General features: G+C 36.9%; 1 protein-coding gene across 1 annotated transcript in view; it reads right to left on the bottom strand.

Moving 5' to 3' along the window:
- Positions 1-16,672, bottom strand: part of HHIP (hedgehog interacting protein) — an 81,064-nt gene that overhangs the window by 20,293 nt on the left and 44,099 nt on the right. Inside the window, exons 5-10 of the mRNA XM_063108562.1 lie at positions 8,520-8,671; positions 7,965-8,138; positions 7,201-7,344; positions 3,653-3,774; positions 1,407-1,530; positions 319-449 (exon numbers count right to left, since the gene is read on the bottom strand). Of these exons, the coding sequence (XP_062964632.1) occupies positions 319-449; positions 1,407-1,530; positions 3,653-3,774; positions 7,201-7,344; positions 7,965-8,138; positions 8,520-8,671 (847 nt within the window). The remainder of the gene's footprint in view (positions 1-318; positions 450-1,406; positions 1,531-3,652; positions 3,775-7,200; positions 7,345-7,964; positions 8,139-8,519; positions 8,672-16,672) is intronic.

The following is a 16,672-nucleotide window of genomic DNA, read 5'->3' as shown; positions in this document are numbered from 1 at the left end:
TCAGATGCACAGTCAAAAATATGAGTAAACATTTAAAAAATTCTCTCTTCAGAACTCAGAAATTCTCTCTTGCCTCCCATTTTTCTGCTTTATTACTTCTGTATCTCCAGAGTGGATATAAGATATAAAGACTCTCAAGGAAAGGTTACTGGAAAAGAAACTGGACTCTCTTTAATCTCTCCAGTAGGTCATATTTGCTGTAGATTACATTTCCAACACATGAAGGATGAGACTGTTATACTTTGTTTTCAGGGTTGAACAAGGCCTCTTGAGCAAGGGATGGAGAATGGAATGTGATAGAAATAGTTTATACAGTACCTAATTCATCTTCTCCAAATCCCAGGATGTGACCTGAAAAGTAGCCTCTACAGGAACCACTGGTGCCTAGACAGAGGGGTTTTTCTTGCCATTGCTTGGTCACAGGACTTTGCTGGAGAGTTAAGAAATTCCTGTAAAAAAAAATACCATAAATCGACAATGAAAACAAGCTTTTGTTTAAAGATCACAATAAAATGTTTAAAATAAAATTCACAATAAATAATTGTTGTGCCATAGACCTGGCTGATAAAGGGAAAAATAATGTAGCCCATAATGTGCATGAGTACTGTGAAATTCCCAAATGCAGAGAAAGTACCTAAAGATAATATTTTGTTTGGAGGGGCACTAAAAGTACCTGAGTATGAGAAAAGCCCTCCCCTTCATTCAGAAAATGATCATTCCTCGCCAGGACTAGACTCCATGCTGTGCTATTAATCAGAGAGAGGGACAGGGGAAGAGCATGGGGTCAGTACACTTTTCTAGTTCCTTGTAGCGACCAAGCGTATCAGCTCTGCCATATGTCTGAATGCCAGCGACATGGGAAACAAGATTCTTAATTTGGATTTCATCAAAGAGTGTCTTATAGTTATCCACAATGTGACCTCAAACATTTAGGCTAAAATTTATTTTGTAGTATTCCTACCTATAGAGAAAAATAACGTTTTGTTGCTCAAAGTCCTGAAAATTTGGCAAAACCAAAAATTCTTAACCTTCCAAAATAATTCCAAAAATATTAATGCAACTCATGTAAAAGAATAGTTTTCAAATTACTCATTGTCATGGTAAATTTATATTGAAGATGAAGGGATGAGCCTAAATAATATAAAAAGTCCATATAAAGACTTCTCTATTCTTAAAAATTATTTTATGAACTTGATCAAGACAGTTGAAAAAGCATCTTTTTGGAAATTCTTCAATTAAACAACCACCATATACTGTATAGTGGAACTAAGAGTAAGTGATAATATTTATATGTGTCCCAGATCTGACCCCAAAGAAAGACAATTATGTAAACATTTTATGGCAGTCTGCCAATGATCAATGGATATGTCATTTGGTATATGAAATTGTGGTATCAGGAAACCTACCCATTACGATCTCCAAACACGTAGCTTCCATACAGTCTTTCAGACTGGCAGCCTCGGTAAACAAATCCACCAACCAAAGGACCATTACTGAATGGCTTGAATTCTAAAAGTGATGGCTCACTTTCTGGAAAGAAACATAGCATTAAATCAAATGAAACATTTCCATGAAGTAAAAGTATTGTAAGCTAAGCAACGATTATTACAGTAATTTAACTCTGTCTGATATGTGTTCCGTGATGCCTGAGATGGATCCTTGCTATAGATATTTAGTGAAAATAATGTCTTTTCTTAAATAGTATCAGAATTTAAAGGACCTCCATGTACAGCTTAATGAAACGAGAATGCTCTGCAAATGCTTGCTGATGTTGAAGTTGCTTAAGACACACCAAGTTTTCAATGAAATTAAAATCTGGATATTTTAGAAATTACGGTTATTTACTTTAGAACCAATGTACTTTAAAAAACACTTAATTTTTTAAATATTGAATTTTTGTAGAAATGCTTCTATATATTTAGTAAGTCTGTCAAATTATGTAAAATGTTAAAAGTTCACACTTTAATGAAAATAAAAGCATAGTACATAAAAGGTCTTTAAAGCCACATTTATTGTATATTTAAAAACACTGTCACTTAGTCAAGTAATATCTTCATTTATTTTAATAGTTTTGTTTACAGAGTTTTGTGGTTAACAGAGTCTGTTCCAATCATTCCTCTGAATTACATGTGCATAGTTATGTATCTTAATCTTTCCATGCATGCCATTATGTACTTGATTATATGTATGCTAATAGAGAAGCTTTAAAGCCAGTTGCAAATTGATCTGAAAATTACTTCTTATGTATTTAATGTCAAATAAGTCACTATCAGCAGGCAGTATTTTGTGCAAAACTTTTGTAGAAAGATAGTAATTTTAAAGCCTTCTTGTCCTCCCATGTGATAATGGTGAGTATAATATAAAAAGTAGAAAAGATAAGTATTAATTAACCAGCACACTGAGAGGTAGCATAATTGAATGATTATGGTCACAAATTCAAGTCAGGCTGCTCAGGGTCAAATCTAGGCCCTGCTATTTCATGCTGTGTGATAATTAACCTTTTATTGCCTCAGTTTCCTCATCTGTTCGATGTAGCCATTTATAGTGCTTATCATGTAGAATTGTTCTGCGAATGAAATAAGTAAGATTTATAAAGTGCTTACTGTAGGGTCTAGCATGTAGTAAGTACTGGGGATGTGTTTTTAAATACATAAATAGGACTGTTAATACTGTAAGCAGTTTCAGCTGAAATTCAACTAATGTAATTGTAGAATTTAGTCTAATCTACAGATAGAGCCAAAATTCCATTGAGTTGGTGACTCAGATTATTTTTCAAACCACATTATTCTTTGGTTTGGCTTTTTTAACATGTACACACACACTCAAATACCTGAAAAAAAAAAAAGTAAAATAACTGAATACCACATGAACTAACACAGCTGCTTCATTCCTGGTACTAAATAAATATCGGTATTGAATAAGTAAACAGAAGAAGCAATCAATTTCAATAATTTAATAAATAAAGAAGCAATCAATTTAATAATCTTAATCTACTATGTTCCCCTAATAACAATAACATTTGATATATTGCTTTCTTCAAAAGGAATAAATAAATACTAAAATATTAAAACACTAAGTATTTTGGACTTCATTATTATCCAACTTCATATTTTTATATATTCTCTTTAAATATTCTAGTAGTCATGTTATTAAAAATGTTTAAATATCCCATTCTTATGACTTGCTTTTACAAGCCGATTACTTTGTTTTCTCTAAAACAGACACTTTTTAAAAAAATTCCGTTCTTATTTGAAACACTTATAATTTTCTTAATTGCTGAGACCAGCATGCTGGGTATTGAGAAATTTCTTACCCTTAACACTTGTTTTTTCTCTGTGTATACAGTGTTAGGACAAGTTCTCCCTTATTATATTAAATAAATAGAAGTTATTCATCTTCATTCTCAGATGAGCAAAGTATAAGTTGCTTACTTTTGAAGGTCCATGAAGTTTTCTGGACCTATTCAATCCATGGGAAAGGTTATAACCAAGTAATTACCTTTAAAAAGTGAGCAATTTACTCCCTTACCACTGTTACACTGTGTTTTTATGCTTTCCCAAGTGCTCATTTTGCAGAAATCCTTTTCTCTTCAATTAACACACTAAAACAAAGGCCAAACTAAAGCAAAACCAACAAATTATGATCTACTTACCATAGTCTTTCCCCTTTATTATCTGTAGGATTCTGGCCGATGATCTGTTTTTTCCGTTGGAGTCTGAACAAAGTATTGTTAAATTGATGTTTACATCAGTGGGTTGTCGATCCACAGCACATCTGTGTGACAAAAAGGGGGACACCCATTAATTCCTACCAGTGTATCTTCCAAGCTCAGGCTAGAGATTCCTGATATAGGAAGGAGCCCTTTGGGGACTGGTAGGGATCCTACGGGCAATTTAGTTTGGATCTTCTAGAAACTGCTGATGGAAACATCCTGCTGTGTTTGTTTACTCTGCTGAAGCTTAATGATCTCTGGAGTCTATTTGTTAATTTTTCTCAGTATCTCCCTCATTATGAATGTGCACACTTCTCGAAACGTGTTAGTCTGTTGTGAAGGAATATGACATGTGTAATACATTGGTGAGGTATTAGGAATAAGAACCAGTGTCGTCACCAACTCACATGTGCACCACACAGTGTATGAGTTATAGTGTTAGTTTTGTGGACTTGGTACACTTTCAGGGTCAGGCTGCTTTAACAAAAGATAACCTGTGTTCCAATTCAGAAAATAAAACAGAGCTAGTCCCCACAAGCACTGAGTGAGGTGCTTTACGCTGACTTCATGTTCTCCGCCCCTAATTTGGCAGCTAGGATATCTCTGTGACTTAAGCCACTGATGTAAGTTCCATGAGGGCAGAGACCACTTTCGAATTCTTTATAACTGTATTCCTGTTACCTAGTTCAAAGCTGGGAATATAAGAGGAGATCAATATTTGTTGAATATTTATATCAACGAGGGACTGGGCATGGGAAGTTTGGGTTAGGGGAAAAATAAAATTGAATAATATAATTTTTGAAGTTGTCAAAAGCATGGAAAACAGGCTTGCATTTTTTTTAGGTCTTAACTTTGGCACTTTTGACATTGGAGCTAGATAATATTTTGTTTGCAGGGGGGAGGGGTGCTATCCTGTGAATTGTAGGACGTTTCCCGGCACCTCTGGCCTCTGATCACTTGATGTGATGATGGTAGCATCATCCCCTCACCCCCACCCCAGTTGTGAAACCAAAAATGTTTTTAGACATTGCCAAATGTCCCCTGGGGGCAAAATCACCCCACCGAGAATCACTCTGTTAGACAAATAAAATACATTAAATACTTAAAAACAAAACAAAACCAACTGGGGCTGTCACATATATTGAAAAAATAAAATAAAAAAATTTGAGTAGGTACTGGGTCTTCAGAGACGTAAGAGTCATGTAGCAATTATTAAGCAACAGAACAAAACAAAAACTGTTGGCTCCAAATGATCCCATTCATGACAGGGAAACCATCAGCCTGACCTGCCAAAGATGGGTTAATTGTTCTGTGGCAACAGTTCCTTTATTGTGCTCTTTAACTCAGTGATTCACAGAATACAGTGCCTGGCAGGGATCATGACATAGACATGCTGTGACTTAAGGTGGAACTAACTCCATATGGGGTGAGAAAGTTTTCCTGCATTACCTTTCTTTTGAAGATGGAGAAACTACGACAAAAGGAGGTTTGACTAGTTTCCAGCAAGAAGCAGCAGATCTGTTAGAAAAGGCCAGGTCTCCCAGAGTGGAGTTGCTAGGGGCTGTGAGCTTTACTTCTGGCTGATTAGTAGGTCCTCTGAGAACTGCCTGACCTTTCTAAACTTCAGTTTCTTAAGTAAAAAAGGAGCCTAACAGTGAAACTACTCTGTATGATACTGTGATGGCGGCTATGTGTCATTATCCATTTGTCTAAACCTAGAAAATGTACAACATCAAGAATGAACCCTAATGTAAACTACAGATTCTGGGTCACTATGACGTGTCACTGTCGGTTCATCATTTGTAACAAATGGCCCACTCTGTGGTGGATGCTGAAAATGGGGGAAGCTATGCATGTGCAGGAGGAGGGACATAATCAGAAATGTCTATGCCTCCCTCTCAATTTTGCTGTGAATCTACAACTGCTCTAAAAAATACAAGGGTACTTCAAAAAGTTTGTGGAAAAATCAGTATCATCTTTTGATTGTATTTTTTCATGAGCCTTTTGAAGGACCCTAGTAGTCTGTTAAATCAAAGGGGCAGGAGTGGGGCTGATGCCAGAGCACTGCTGAGAGGCGTAAAGGAGATAACAAACTCAGATAAGATACTTGGTTCAGCACCCTTCAGCAAAGTGCTTAATAAAAGTCAGCTTTACTTTCAGCCAATAATTATTTTGGTTTCCTTTCTGCTTTATTCAATCTTCTCCAGCTTTACTCTTGGAGGGAGGTGGTATATAAACACCAACTTTCCCTTCAGCCCTCTGCTTCTGGAGGAGGCACGACGCCACAGCACAGGCATCTTGCCATATGTACGGTCCGTAAAGTACCTCATCCTGTGTTTTTGTACTGAGGCTCGAGACCCCCAGGAAGGTTGCAAGAAAGCTCCAGTGCGATTGTGGTGACTCAGGCTGCTCGACTTCAAAGTGCTGCTTTGTGGTGGTATCTGTGAGTTCTGAGCTATAGGAATGGAATGTGACAGTTTCCTCCACATCCTGAACCCACCTTAAGTATTCCCTGTCGCATAGATTTTAAGATCTGCTGAGATGCCAAAAAGGAAATGAACTGTAGACTTGGGCTTTGATGGAGGGGAGATGAAGGGCATGAGGGATTATAAAAATAAAAAGTTTGAGAAATATTCACCTTGCACATAGTGAACACTCAATAAACATTAAATAGCAATAATAACTTCGCTAGTAAATGAATGAATATAGCCATATACTTCTGAGTATGAGTAATAGACTACAGACTGGATAAAGCTTTCATCGTAGAATTGCTATTTATACTTCATAGCATTTTTTAAGTGTACCCCAAATTTCTCACTCTACATGCTGCTTAGTTTTCCTTTCTTTATGGTTCATTATCACATAGCAAGCCATCAGTATGAATTCCTTTAGTATTTGCAATTACCTTCAAGTAAAAAAGAAAATTAACATTTAGCTCAACTCCTTGCAAATTAACACCACATCATCATATGTGAAGTAAACCTATGATGATAAGAACTGCAGTTTATTTAAAATCTACCAGGGGTTGGACACAATATTTTGTGCTTTACTTATAGATTTTTATTTAATCATTGCAGCATCCTTGCCAGACAGTAATTATCACCCCCATTTAATATATAAGAAAATTAAGATTTAGAGGGGTTTAAGGAGACAAATCAAAAGGTCTACATCTCTAAATTGTTCAAATTAAAGTCTTAATCATTACACCAGCCCAACAGTGTTTAGTAACAACCCCTCAAAATTCTAAGGTGAATTTTTCTCCATGAATTTCTTTCCCTTATCTAATCTGCCTTCTTAATCTGCCTCAAACTTTAATAGAAGAAAGAGTGCTAAATGCTCGCTTGGATAATGACCTGGTGTGATTTTAGAGGCACAGGCTTGGATACCACCCTTAGTCACTTTATTCCCCAACATCCTCTTTCTTTCCCCCAGTTCCTGAATCCCAGCCTAGCTTTAACGCTGGCCAGAAAACAGGATTATGTTCTCACCTGCCTGGATCATGCAGCCCGTGGGCAAACACTTCAGGGGGCTGGTTGGTACTGTTGAAGTGTGGGTTGCTCCTTGGTATGGAATAAGGCACGTTGCACATGTCTGTGTCCACGTCCAGCCGTAGCACCGACCCTGTGAAATCACTGAGAAGTTGGAGGACAGCATAAGTACTTCACATTTTGGTTACGTATTTCACCTAAACTAAACGTAGTGGGGTTGCTCTATGGATAAAAGAACCATCCCCTTTTTTTGAGACAAAATTCTTAGTTTTAAATTCCATATCATGGGAAATGAAACCAGGGGCAGTTTGGTTCTAGACAAGTGACTGCACCAAGACACACCTCGATGGTGGCTTTTTGTGTCAGCCCTCTTTATTTTTCGCCAGTCTATGTATTTTATGTCCCCCCTGAGAAGTTTCACTGGACGATGTTAGTCCATTATGCAGTATTAAGAGGCCGCATGGACACACAGGGCTGCTGCCCAGGAGCACGAGGTACCACTTGCTTCTCAGTTCTGTGTGTGGTGGGGGCAGCCCCTGCAGCAAGAGCTACACAGCAGTGATTTGTTTCATGACAAAACGTGATATTACATTGACATATTATTGGATTCCTCTTCATTTATAAATGCAGACGCTGACAACAGAAGTTAAATATTTAGCCAAGGTGATGTAATTCAAAGATGGTTCTTAACTCATTGGCTCAGACTCCTTTTTTCTCTGGCACTTACATTATAACATTAAGAGAAACTGTTATCAGTCTTTTACCTTAACCCGTCCATTTCTTCCATGTCATCCAGCGTGATCATCCCATCTCCGAGAATGATGTACAAAAAGCCATCAGGCCCAAAGAGCAGTTGTCCTCCCAGATGCTTTCTGTGGAGTTCTGCAACTTCAAGAAATACTCTGGCTGTTCTCACATCAACTTGATGGGGATTTTTTCTACATTGTGAGGAGGAAACAATAGCATGATTGTTAAAAGATGTAAGATGAATCCATCAGAAAGTAAACAGTACACAAATAGGAAAGCAAACACCTAGCACGTAAATAAGGAAACATATACTTGAAATGGAATGAATAAAAATTACTGAAAAAATACGTTCATTTCTAAGTTTTAGAAGTAGCATTTAAGAATTTAGGAAAAGTGTCAAAGCCATCATTTTTCTCAGTTTCTCTTAAAGACACATACGGGGTTTTAAGGAAGATGGAGATTATGGTTTAATGATTGCCACCTATGGCTAACTTTTAAACAAAAAGCTTATAAAGTGATGATGAGAAAATAAGTTTGAGACATTTTTATGCTTCGGCACATTTTAGTGATACCTGGATACTGTGTATTCCACAACCCTAAGAATGTGGTCATGAGGCCCGATAGCCCACCGTTCTTGGTTGGTGGTATAAGACACATACAGCTTTCCATTTTTCTTGTAATTGGGGTGGAATGCAAGGCTTAGCAGTCCTCTTTCATCTCCTCCCTGCAGTCAAATGAAAAACACAAAGAATTGTGAAGTTAATTATGTTCTTTATTGTGTTTCAACTGGAACCCCAAAAGAGTCTCTTTCTTTCTTCTGGATAATCTTTGCCCAACCTCTTTTCTTTTCTTCCTTGCCTACTGCACAGAAAAGAATTATAAAACATTTCACTTTGTGGAACTCTTTAGGGTTAGAACAAGACAATTGTCTTGTGTGGTTATCTATGCACAAGAGTCTTACATGACTTTTGTCAAGTGATTTGTGTATGTAATCTTGGGACACTAGGAAGGCAAATTTAAGTGCTGCGGAGAATTCTTTCTTGGGTTACTAGGTTGCTTGTAGTTCACAGAAGACAAATAAAAAAGGTTCATAATCAACAGTCACTTCTAATCCAAGTCTCCAAAACCTAAAACACAGTGTGGGCTGCCAACTCCCACTGTCTTGGCAATATGTTTAGAAAACAGTTAAATTGCTTGTGTAATATGTAAACCTTTGTTTTACCCTGGAGGTATCTACATCAGTTGTCACAATGATGGTGGTCTATTCATCACATCTAGGTAATAGGCAGCCTTGGCCTAGCTATATAGAAATGAAGCATTTTTACTCGTATCCCTTCACTGTGTAAGGTTTTTCTTTATAGAAGGATGAAAAAGTGGGAGAGCGAAAGGACAGGGCTGCAGTCGGGGTGGGAGAAATACTAGAGAGGAAAGGGAATTCTAGGAAATAAAAGAAAAATCCCAAACAACTTTCTTTTGTTTTTATATGAATGTCAAGAATTGTATACATTAGGCATGCCAAATGCTATAGCAATTAAAAATCATCATGTTCTTAAATAGAAAGACATTTTATCTTTTTTCTCTGCTAACTCAGCTTGTTGAAATTCAATATGGTCTTAGCATTTATTTTATCCCACAAGTAGCCTGGGAATTTCTATAATGAAATCAGAGTATCTAAAATTATCTAGATCAGAGACTTAAAATTTGTATTCTAGTAAGCCAGCGATGAGTTATCCACAGTAGTGAAAAACATGACATAGAAATGAATGCTGCAACTGTCGATAGAACATCATCTTCCACATTCCATTAAACATCACAGCATTTCCTATGGCAAAAAGCTATGAGAAGTTACTCCCTCTGAAATGTTAGAGGAGAAAGAAAATCTCTAATTCTGCAACTTCTTCACAAGGTCATACTCAGTAATGAAAGCAGTCTCAAGTTTTTGTCCCACAGAATAGCAAATGTTACTAGCAGAGCATAGAACTGTTTGTAGTTTATATTCTACATGGATTTGATAATTTAAAGTTTTAAGCATAAAAATTCACTTTTAATAAACATTGTTAGATTTGTTTCTAGGCTTAGAGGTAACTGCTTTCAGATACTTGTATATACCACCCAAAGTGGAATCACCCAAACTTTGTGAGTATATAAATAATAAAGTGGTTGCAAATATCCCAGAACTACCAAATCATTATTCAAGTGTCAAAAAGTCAACCTTTTTGCACATCACAATATGCTTTATTTTATAGGAATAAGACTCTAATAACTATGATTTATGCATGAGTCTCTGTTTTTTGGATTATCTTGTTATGATGGCTTTAATATTGACTCAATGTTGCTGTTTTTCTTTTTATATAGTCATTAAATAAATATCTCTTGGCTTTCTTATGAGACTTTGGAAGCTGGGATGTGTAACCAAGATTCGATAGCAGAGAGGCCACTGCACATTTAAACCTCCTTGACAGATTGCGTAAGGAGGCCCAGGGGTGGGATTTAGTTTGTGATTAATTCTTCTCCTGAATATATTTCCCTCTAAAGCTGTGAGTGCAGGTTAAGTACTGCATGTCTGCTTCACAAATGTTTGTGTTCCACTGTAAGAAGCTTTTGTTGAAAGTAATTCTTTGTAGATTTTAATCAAATCATCAGAAATACAATTTGGATTGGATAGCAACATGGTTTAAAACTGTGCTGGTTGCTTTTCAGGAATTAGGAATGTGGAATTAATGCACTGTAGAAAGACAGATGGGAAAAGAGATTTAAACAAATCCGCAAATAATAGAAGACAATTGCTCAGTTTAGAGATACACCTATCATGTTAACGAATTTGGGGGCACTGCTGACTTTTGCTAAAGTGCCAAATATAGACACGTAAACGATGGGGGAAATAAATCAAAAAAGTAATTTAAAAAATGTCAGTAATTCTGAGTTGTTCAGGTTATAGGGTTTACATTTGATTAATCATTACATATGATCTTATTTTTTTTAAGTCAACTTCCAGGTGCAAAGTAGTTTTGTTTGGTTTAGAAACTTCACTAATTACCCTTAACTCATTTCAGATAAAAACTGACTTTCATAAGTATATTGATGAAAAACTTAATGTATTATGTAAATATCCTAGAACTATTAAAATTATACAACAGGGACTCCTAAATGTTCAGAAATTAGGAAGAACAGACATAATCCTGCTGTGCCAGGAGATAAAAGTATTGATGGGCTGATAGGCTGACGTTTCACTTGAATTAGCCTTCAGTACGTTGCCTATTTAATTTAAATGTTACTGACAAATCATGATTTAACTTCCAAATGCAAACCTATCTCTGAGGTCTGGGTCATTTTTCAAAGTCTATATGGAGACATCTGTTGATTGGGCATTGAAGAGTTAACTTTGGACCAGGGTCAGTGATAGGCCACCCACCACAAATACCACCAGATGTTTTAGACCCCCAGTCCCTCTAAGGTTGCTTCAGGTATAGTGTTCACCAGGACATTGTCCCAGCCTGAGAGCCTGAAGCCAGGACTGGTCAGCGGACCAGACCTCCCAGGCTCCCGTTCTTTCTTACTATTCTTAGTCCCCTTTCCCCAACCTACAGCCTTTTTCTGTTGGTCTAACCCCCAATCCCCAAAGCTCCCCTCTTTTCACTCTGTTATAAAATCTGATAACCCAGCTCTAGCAGCTCAGCAGAAAGAATCAACAAAGCCCTTGTGCCAATGTTACTCACACTTCTTCTTACTCCTTCCCATCTTTCCCCCTCATTATGTGTGGCTTAATGGTTCAGAGTATGTGGAATCAAAATCATGCACTCCTTCCAGAAAAGTCAAATTATTGAACTGATTCTAGGGAGCATCTGGGGCGAATGAGCCTCTAATGATTAGTTGAGCCAAGCTGGCTAAGAAGGGAGAAAAACACATTAATAGAATGGCAAATGGAAGATTCGTGGTCCAGGGAGCCACGCCTTTCAAAAAGACATTGCCTTCTAACACTATACTTTTGAAAACTTAATCAGTCCAGAATGTGTATCCTTACCCATGTGGAAAGCAGCGATTTGTCCAAATATTCACATTATACTTTATACTTCATTACTAATACTGTGTGCACATTGCACTTCTGGGAATGTACAGACAGCATTGCTGGAACCAAACTGGAAACCAAACAGGCGACAAGTAATTTACAAACAATACTTTAGGGTTTCCTCCATTTGGGTAGCGGTTTTTGTTTTGTTTTGTTTTGTTTTAAACTCACTGACTGTAGCCTCACCCAAGCATCACAGGCTACCCTGAGACCCTCCCTTCCCTCTCTCAGCTTTCCCAGTACTTCATCAACTTGTGGGCAGCCCCATACCAAGCGCAAATGGCTGCTCAAAATTGCATTGTTGAATAATTTAAAAATAATGTCCCCAGTTCCTGTCACAGAGCTCCTAACATCCTCACAATTTCCTTAGTGAGTGTCTTTTGTCATTCATAAGGAGCCTCTTTCAACCACACCTGGGCTTATACTAATGAGCTGACTATAGGTGGGCCCCTAGATAGCTTCAGGATGGGGGCTGGTGGCCAGAGAAACCAGTCATGTGAAAAGAGAATTAGGGAATTGGAATGTTCACCACTTCCCAACAGTAATTTAATCAATCATGCCTACATAATGAAACCTCCATAAAACCTCTAAACGACAGGGTTCAAAGAGGGTGGCACACCCCAAAAGGGCATGGGAGCTTCACACAGCCCCCTCCCCCAATATAGTGCCCTATGCGTCTCTTCCATTTTGCTGTTCCTGGGTAGTATCCCTTATAATAAACCAGTGCTAGTAAGTAAAATGCTTTCCTGTGTTCTGTGAGTTATTCTAGTCGATTGCTGAACCTGAAGGAAGTTGTGGGAGTCCCTTAATTTGCAGCCTGGGCACTCCATTTTTGTCGGGCATCAGAAGTTGGGACAGTCTTGTGGGACTGAGTCCTTAATGTGTGGGGTCTGGGATAAGTCTGGATAGTCAGTGTCAGAATTGGATTGAATTGATGGATGCCCAGTTGTGCAGGAGAACCAGTTAGTGTGAGAAAAAACCTCTCATTTGGTGTCAGACAACACCCCAGAAAGAACCTGAGAGATTACTTAGTGCATCCTCTTTGTAGGGAGAAGGAGGTCATAATCCAGTTTACTGAAGAAGATGTCGTCTTCCTTTCATGCCAATTCTACTCTAGAGCTTAACTTTTCTAAAGTTTGGGAAAGACATAAAATATCTTGTCATTTTGTTGTTCACTCTCTTGGCTTTTCTTACCTCCACTGTTCTCCGAGGAGGACACCAGCCACAATATATTGAGGACCTACTACTTCCAGTAATCATTCTTCTCTTTTCTTTAGAATTTCTTCGACTTTTCCAGATTTGGCTTTTCTTTTGGGTAAGTCTTTTACTCCAATTGCCTGAATTCTGAGGCTCAGCTTATCTCTTCTGCATAATCGTATTTACCCACTGTTCCAGTTCTTCAAGAAAGTATGTACAGTTTTCAAATGCTGGCAGGATACAAGGTCATCTCCATCACACCTGCCTGACAAAGAAATCTGTCCTGCTTCAAATGAAGTTGTGGAGAGCTGCTAGACAATCCCAGCAATTCAGAGTTTTTAGGACGTGTCACATGGGTATATAATCTCTGGTATAGCAATTGGTCCACATCAAATCTATGTTTAGGATAGTACATTTTATCTTCTAAAGGTAGCAAATGCAAAGACAGACCAGAAAAGTACAAATGGAAGAATAAAAGATATTCCACATGGAGACCAGCTACCTGAAAGTCACAATAGCTTTCCTCAACAATTCTCTTCTCCATAATCTTCAAACATAAACAAAATAAATCGGTCACACAAAGTTTAAATTGGGGCCTACTCAGAGCAAAAGATTATTTTCTAGAATTTCCAGCTTCATGGCTGCTTCTTACTCTATATACAGTTGTCCCTTGGTATCCGCAGGGCACTCGTTCCAGGACCCGCCTGTGGATACCAAAATCCAAGGATGCTCAAGTCCCTGATATAAAATGAAGTAACTGCATATGACCTATGCACATCCTCCCGTATACTATAAGTCATCTCTAGATTATTCATACTACCTAATACAATGTAAATAGTTGTTGTATTGTATTGCTTAAGGAATAACAAGAAAAAAAGTCTGTACATTTTCAGTACAGATGCAACCATCCAACCATTGTAGGCCTAACTACATAGCAGCAACATAACAACAACATACTAACTACATAGCAACAACATAACATTTTCTGGAATGCTTTTTTCTCATGAATTTGGAACCCTCAGATACAAAAGACCAACTGTGCTAACATTCTTTTGACATCTCCCTCCTATGGAGATAATGTATATAATGTTCGGTTACATACTTGAAAACTATTATAGTTACAATATTTTATGTACCTACATGTGTAATTTGTTTTACATAAAATTTATATTTGTCAAATGAAATTAAATTTATTATGTTCATATTTCTATTTCCTCCCTAATGTTTTTTACCTGTTTGAACTGTCATATTGGATACATTATGGCATATTAGATATTGATTGACTTGTACCTTTTCCCTTTTCCAGGCAGTGACCAGCTGTTGTAGACCCCTTAATATATGCGTGCAAGGAATCCAAAATAACATCAGGGAATGGCTTGATCACTAGGGACTACCTGGCTTAGTATGTGTCAATTGTTAATAATATCTGTAGTATCATAGTATTCAATTTTCCAAAACATCTTCTCCAAAAGACAAAACATTTCAAAAAATTAAACTGTGTGAAACCCCTATTGAAATAATAGAGTAACAAAATCATAAGCCTACAGAAAGCACAAACTCTTCTCAGAAAAAAAATCTCAGCAACTAAAGACATTTTTGAAGAAAACAAATTTATGGAAATGTTGGTGACATTTAGAAAAAGCAAAGCTCTCATTCTGTACGTTTAGGCTAAATGAAAATAAACTAACAAAGGTTGAACAAAACCTGAAGAGTATTCATGGGAATTAAAAATGACAATTATAAAAAGCTTTGTAGCTTCACTAAACTCTTCTATTGCAACCTACAGGTTTAATACTTGTTGGACCTTAGATTTTAAAAAGTATACATTTCTAGATTGAAGTGTAAAAAGGTAAAATATTGGGCAACTACATTGTTAGACACAACAAAATGTCACATACGTAAATTAGGAACTAGAACAATTCTCCACTAGACTGTGGCTTCCTGAAGGTGTCTTACATAGTACCTCACGTAGAGAGGAAGCCCTGTCATAAATGGTACCATGTATTGAGCCCTTGCTATGTGCCAGAGACTGTACTAAGTAATCTGCAAGCATTGTTCTCTTTACATGTTATAATGTTTCAAAAACTTAAACAGTGTGAAGCCTCTATTAAAATAATAAAGTAACAAAATCATAAGCCTACAAAAAGCATAAACTCTTCTGAGAAACGAAATCATAAGTTTGATACAGTTTTAGTATTATCCTTATTTTTTCTGGATAAGGAAATGGAGGCATAGAGGGATTGAGTAATTTGCCCAAAATGCACAACTGGAAGTGGTAAAGCAGGGATTGTCAGTGATCGGAGGACAAATAATGTAAACTATGATGTTAGTCTGACCCACCAAATATTTCCTGAATGAAAAAATGAATAAATAAAGAATAGGTTGTATTCCCTCATCCGCACCCCTTGTTCATGAACTGAGGCAGTTGTGAAAGTCTTTCTTAGGTTTCTGAAGTTCTACAGGGGAATAAAATGAAGCTTATATCTCAGTTATTTTGACTTACATACAAGGGGTCCTCAAAACGTTCATGGAAAGATTTGTATTATCTTTCAATTCTATTTTTCCACGAACTTTTGAATTACGCTCATATGCTATTTTAACTTAAATGACTCAGTTATTTAAATTCACATGGGATATAATGAAGCGTATATCTCAGCTATTTTAACACAAAGGTTAATTTATGTTTTAAGGCAGTGTTATGTTGGTCAATGAACTATGTGGGAAAAAATAAGCCCTGATTTGTGTAAATTTCTGTGGCATAAATACTCTCACCAGGGCCAATTTCAAACATGTAACTTGATGTCACCGATTGTGGCGTTTTGAAGATGCCCACTCTCAGCCCTCTTTTAAAATTTTATCATCCTTGATGCTTTCAAAGTTTCACAAAAATCTTTTTGTAAATTAAGCAAGCCTTTATATTAATTAAATAAATACTTCATTAAATATGAGGAAAGAGGTATTTCTTACTGGATTTTTAGATGTGACATACATAAACTAGTATACCACCAAAAAATAGAGCATCACACTCAAAGATCTTTTCCTGGAATATACTTGGCTATTTAATAAGGGAGAGGGACAAAATTCCTTTATAAATAGGTTGACTCCATCTCAAAAGGTTGCTCAGACAGTAAAAGAAGGTAATGAATGTACAATCACTTTATGAACTCCAAAGTGCTATGTATCCCTACATATTTAAAGTAAATTTTCCATAAGAACTATAGGGAACAGAGCTTCTTTCTGCTGAAAACTGTCCTACTGGTGAAACTTCTGTGGACAAGGTGAATAATGGGACACAGTCCTCCTTAAAATAAATCCTTGTCTATTTAAGGAAGGTTATGTGTACTCAGATTTTTCTTCCTCATCTTAAGCAGGAGTGGTGACAATTTGCTTTGTACCCCATGAGTATTCATAACCAATAAAAAAAAAGCGACTTAAGAAAATCAAGCCCTCCTTTTAGGTATT

The sequence above is a fragment of the Cynocephalus volans genome, chromosome 9 (assembly GCF_027409185.1).
Source record: "Cynocephalus volans isolate mCynVol1 chromosome 9, mCynVol1.pri, whole genome shotgun sequence".
Taxonomy (NCBI): Eukaryota; Metazoa; Chordata; class Mammalia; order Dermoptera; family Cynocephalidae; genus Cynocephalus; species Cynocephalus volans.
Note: the sequence above shows the minus strand (reverse complement) of the source record. Positions and strands in the feature narration are given on the sequence as shown.